The 5,136-nt window shown below is 62.3% G+C and overlaps 2 protein-coding genes across 2 annotated transcripts; both read left to right on the plus strand.

Annotated features, from left to right (window-relative positions):
- Positions 1-885: 885 nt before the first annotated feature.
- On the plus strand, positions 886-3,006 carry MNEG_0879 (O-methyltransferase, family 2 O-methyltransferase; the record flags this gene model as incomplete). The annotated part of the gene is made up of 5 exons (XM_014050635.1): positions 886-927; positions 1,168-1,563; positions 1,787-1,941; positions 2,410-2,521; positions 2,815-3,006. 5 exons carry the CDS (start codon positions 886-888, stop codon positions 3,004-3,006), a joined length of 897 nt encoding a protein of 298 aa, XP_013906089.1.
- Positions 3,007-3,269: 263 nt separating this feature from the next.
- On the plus strand, positions 3,270-3,591 carry MNEG_0880 (hypothetical protein; the record flags this gene model as incomplete). Its single annotated transcript, XM_014050636.1, has 2 exons — positions 3,270-3,311; positions 3,454-3,591. 2 exons carry the CDS (start codon positions 3,270-3,272, stop codon positions 3,589-3,591), a joined length of 180 nt encoding a protein of 59 aa, XP_013906090.1.
- Positions 3,592-5,136: the final 1,545 nt, after the last annotated feature.

Raw genomic sequence — 5,136 nt, forward strand, 5'->3', positions numbered from 1 at the left:
CGCGTGTGTGTGTGTGCGCGCGCGTGTGTGTGTTTGTGTGTGTGTGTGTGTGTGTGTGTGTGTGTGTGTGTGTGCATGCGTGCGAGTGCGTGTGTGCACGCGCGCGCGCGTGTTTGCGTTCGTGTGTGCACAGCAGCTACAACTTTCAGGAGACTTCAACCCATGCTGTTGAGGGATCAACACAACTTGAAGTGATGCCCTGTCGTCTGCCATCGTGAGTGTCGTGGCCTTTCACCCGAATATTGTCATCCGAGGCAGCGCAAGACGTTCGGCACTCGGTGCTCACAAACCCAGCTCACTAGCTCAGACTGTGGCCTCCCGTCAAGGTGGCAGGAAGCCAATGACTACCTTGATAGAACGTAGCTCGATTTTGTTTACTGGAATGGTATCATACTGTAGTCGCTCGGAGCATGCTGCCCGCAACAAACCGCTTGCACGAGCAGCGGGGTTGGCTTCGATCACACCTATGATCAGGTAGAGATAACAATTGATACATTCGCTGAAAGATCAAACGTGGGCGTTAGAGGTGCAACAGCACATCGTACCGCTGCTGGCTCATCGCCATTGAGCCGCAAGCGGTGACGTGTCCTGCGCAGTTGCAGCGTCCTCCTGGGGCTGCGCGTGCAGCGGCAGCCCCAGCCACCACCAGCCACAGCCGCCATGAGTGCTGCGGCTACGACCGCCCTGTATGTGCTGGCCGGCACTGGCGCAGCCGCCTGGGCGCTCGCGGCAGCCCTTGTCATTGCCTGGCTGCAGTTGAAGCCGTGGAGCACTGCAGACCGCGACCACGCGGCCAAGGTGGCAACCCTGCCTTATGCATTATTTGCATTTGGCTGCTGGTACAGGCGGCTCGGCACATGGCTGCGCAGCCAAGTGCCCAGCCCGATGCTGGCAGCTGAGCTAGCATCCGTGTTTTTGAAATCTCAGGTGGGCACTGCAGCGCTCCTGCTGGCGGCGCGTGGGAGAGGGAATGGAGCTGTTTTTGCATTGCCTGAACGCATGCCGGTCGTTGCAATTGGCCAGCCGCGCGGGCGCCCGTCCCGCAGATGCAGCCACGTGCAGAGTCGCGTGCAGAGTCGCGGCGCGCGCCCGCTCTGCAACCTGCCTTGTGGCTCCATCCTACTGGGTGTGCCTCAGTCGGCCACCCCCCCCCCCTCCCCCACAAAGGTGCTCTTCGCGATCGTGGAGCTGGGGGTGCCCCAGGCCCTCAAGGGTGGCCCCATGACCGCTTCACAGCTCGCGGCAGAGGTCGGCGCGGCGAGGGCCGAGTGGCTCAACCGGCTGCTCAAGGCGGCGGCGGAGCTGGGCGTCGTCTCGAAAAGGCAGCGACGGCCACGGCAGCAACAGCGCCGTGCTGCCGGTGCCTCGGCTGTACAGGGCGCTGATGCAGGGGCGGGGCCCGTGGCAGCGGCGGGGCCATACGATGTGTTTTCAGAGGCAGATGAGTTTGAGTACTACGGGAACAGCCTGACAGCCGTGTTGTGCAGTGGGCACAAGAGCAGCATGGCGGCCATGGTGCGGCTGTATCGGTACAACTACGAATCCGCAGCGTCGCTGGCAGAGGTGAGGAGAGCTCTCCGAAACCACAATCAGACCTGGCTGCAACATCACTGTAGGATCCGCAGGCCTTCCCTGTCCCAAACGTCATTAGTCATCTTTCAAGGGAGGAACGCCCGCATCAGCCGCCGCGGCCGTGCAGCACCCCATGAACAGCCTCGAAACACAGCAGCACCGGCAGTGCCACCCCCTCCCCCTCTTGCCTCCTGCGCGCCTGCGATCCGCGCAGAGCATCCGGGTCGGCGCGCCGTCCCACGAGCTGAGGGCGGGCCGCGGCTTCTGGGAGGGCCTCGCGGGCGACGCCGCCAAGGGGGCGGTGTTTGACGCGGCGATGGGGTCCTTCAAGGACCTGGGGGGCGCGTCTGTCGTGGCGGGCTACGACTGGTGAGCGCGACGTTGCCGGGGCTTGTGCTTTGAAGCACGGGCCGGGCGTGTGGCGCGGCGTTTGTGGCAGGATGCGCCCGTGAGCAACTGGGTTATGGGGTGTGAACAGTAAGTTACAGGAGGCCGAGCAGCTGCTCTCAGTGGGCTCTGAAGCTGGGGATGAGGAGGCAGGACGTGCACTTGGCTGAAGTGGCCGATGTTGAGCATTGAATGGCAGCTCGGCCAGGTTATGTGATGGTGACAAGGCGGGGCTTGGGCGGAGCAATCCTTGCCATTCTAACCTTGCTAAGGGCTTTGCTGGGGGCGGCCAGCAACTAGCCGCCCAAGCACCTCTGGAACAACTAGCGGCCGACATAGGCGCATGCGCAACCAACCCCGCCCTCAAAAACACACACAAACAAATACTTACACAAAAATCCACACACACAACAAAAGAACGAATGCGCCACTCAACACCCTGAACATCAGGGGCCAGTTTGACCAGGTCATCGACGTGGCTGGCGGCAATGGGAGCTTTGTGGCGGCGCTGCTTTTGCGGCACCCAAAGCTCGTGGGTGCCGTGGTGGACCAGAGGGAGCAGGTGCGGTGTTGTTTTGGACAAGTGGGATGGCAGTTGCCTGCCTCATGCTTTTACAGGGGTTGGTGGTACGTACATGGGTGTGTGAGCGCGAGTGTGGGCGGGTGTGAGAACCAGTGGTGTGATTGCTGGTTTTGGAGGCGGGCGAGGCAGAGGGCGAGAAGCAAGGAGCCAGTTTGGCATCGGGGCACGGCACAGGTCCAGGTCAAGCAACTGCGCTCTGCTCCTCAATCGCCGCCGAGCCCCTGTTGCTTCAAGTCCTTGTCTTTGCACGCGCGCCTTTGCACTTCACACAGGTCCGGCGCGGCGCGGAGTGGTGGCGCAGCGCGCACCCAGAGTTGCTGCCGCGGGCGTTGTTCGTGATGGGGGACATGTTTGACGCCTCCACGATCCCGCCGCCACTGCCCACCGCGGTGCGGCCGGCGTACGTGCTGCGAAACATACTGCACAACTGGGACGACGCGGAGGCGCTGCAGATCCTCAAGTGAGCGGCCGCGCAGCATTCTGGGCAGCTGGTGGCCATTCATGCTGCAAGCAGATGGCCCCGTCACTGACTCCGCACCGCTGTGGGCGCCACTGACGCGAAGGACATGCGAGCGAAGAACTTGTAGCTGGTTCCAGCACGAAACGCACCGTCCCCCGTTCACACTGCAGGGGCATCCGTGCCGCAATTGGGCCTCACAACTGTGGTGGGCATCGTGCGCATCGAGCAAAGCTTTTAATAGTGGAGCTCACCTCATCGGAGGCCGGCATGCCGGCGCTGCTGGAGCCGCGTCTGATGGCAGACGTGCAGGTATGTGTCCTGCCTCTGCGCCCCTGCTTAGTAAAAAAAACGGCTGCGGGCTTGCTATGGCGAACAGCCCTCCGGCATATATGTGTGTGTGCGACCCTTGCTGCCCACACACAACGCCAGCTCCGCCCCCGCCTTCAAACAGATGCTGGCGCTGTTTGGCGGCGGCAAGGAGCGGAGTGAGCGGCAGTTCTCCACACTGCTGGCTGCGGCCGGCTTCCGACTCGAGCGGATGGTCGCCACGGCTGGGCCTCTGGTGGTGATCGAGGCCGCGCCCGTGTAACCCGCGTTCACAACAGCTGCTTGGCGGACTTGACACACGACAGCTCCTGCCAGGCATCCTGCTGGCACGTTGCAAAGCACACCCTGCCACAGCCTTCAGACAGCCCACCCACAAACGTGGGTTGCATGCGGCGTGTGCGTCAAACAAGCTTGTCTGCACGTTACGTTGCGGTGGGACAGAGGCAGCACATACTCACACCGTGCTGCTCAGAGGGAAGGCAGAAAGGATGGTGGGCTATTATAAGGGTGTGTACAGTGACGCACTGGTGCAGGCATGCCAGGTCAAAGCTCAGCGGCCTTGCATTTTCAGGGGCCACACCTCTGCTAAACGAGCCTGAATGGCGGCGCAGGTCTGTCGTCTAGCGTTTTGCAACCTGGGGACTTGAGGGCCTCGCCGGTACCAGTGAGATGTCTGCGTCCACACACACCTCAACCTCCGCCGTCCCAGATGTGTGTGCGGTGGCCACCTTGGAGTCCCTCCACTCCAAGGCACTGCGGTCAGGCATGGGCGTGGAAGCGCGTGCATGTCCCTCAGAGTGGATGTACATGTTCTGCAGTGGTGGTTACACCCAGGACATCCAGCTTTTGGGCATTATCCTTGCATCTAGGGACACACGCTGCAGCGACATGGGGCACTGGGGCGCAACAGATGTCCGTGACTAAGGAGAGCAGGTGCGCAATTCCATAGCAACTGCCAGTGCACACCGCAGCCATGGGACATTGCAACACATATCTGCAGACAAATGTCAAGTACAATATCATGCGTGTTCAAAAGGCGCCGACAGCTCGAAACACCGCAGCAATCTACGGTACAGTAGTAGCTTGAGATCCTGGCTAGCTCCAAGTTCGTGGGAGCATATACAACGAAACGATGCTGTCTCGCAACTGTTGCTTTGCTAGCATGGCCCGCGCGCACAGATGGCACGCCACCTCATGCAGCGGTGAGCGTGGGGAATTGGACGCACCTGCGCCATTTGCAGCGGGCTCAGCGGTGGATCCATGTGCCTGCTGGTGCCACTCACTGGTTATGCCCAGTGTCAATCATCAGTCACGGCTTCACGTGCGGGCCATCCAAAACCCCACCCCAAACATGTGACACAGGGGCACCTGCGCCCACTTGTCTGCGGAGGAACGGGCGGGTCAGCACGGTACACCCACGTAGGCCACGCCTCATAGCACACGATGCAGCTGGCGGTGCCTGGCGCGCGTGCGCCGGGAGTGTGGGCAAAAGCTCGCCCTCTGCTGGCGACGGCGAGGAATCGCTCAGCCACAGCAGCGGTGACGGCAGCACGGGCGGCTGCAGCAGTGCCGGAAGTAGCGGCCGCAGCAACGGCGGCGCAGGCCAGAGCAGAGGCAGGGGCCATGGTAGAGGCAGAGGTCAGGGCAGAGGCAGAGGCCAAGGAAGCGGCACTTTGTCCAGGGGCCGCAGCTCACGGTCGAGTAGGCTTGATAGCAACGGCATCAGTGGCGCGGACAACGGCAGCCCCAGAGGGCGTGGTGGGGGTCGCAGCCGCGGCAGCGGCCCGGGGCCCCGCCGTAATGGCGG

This window comes from Monoraphidium neglectum, assembly GCF_000611645.1.
Source record: "Monoraphidium neglectum strain SAG 48.87 unplaced genomic scaffold scaffold00079, whole genome shotgun sequence".
Lineage (NCBI taxonomy): Eukaryota > Viridiplantae > Chlorophyta > Chlorophyceae > Sphaeropleales > Selenastraceae > Monoraphidium > Monoraphidium neglectum.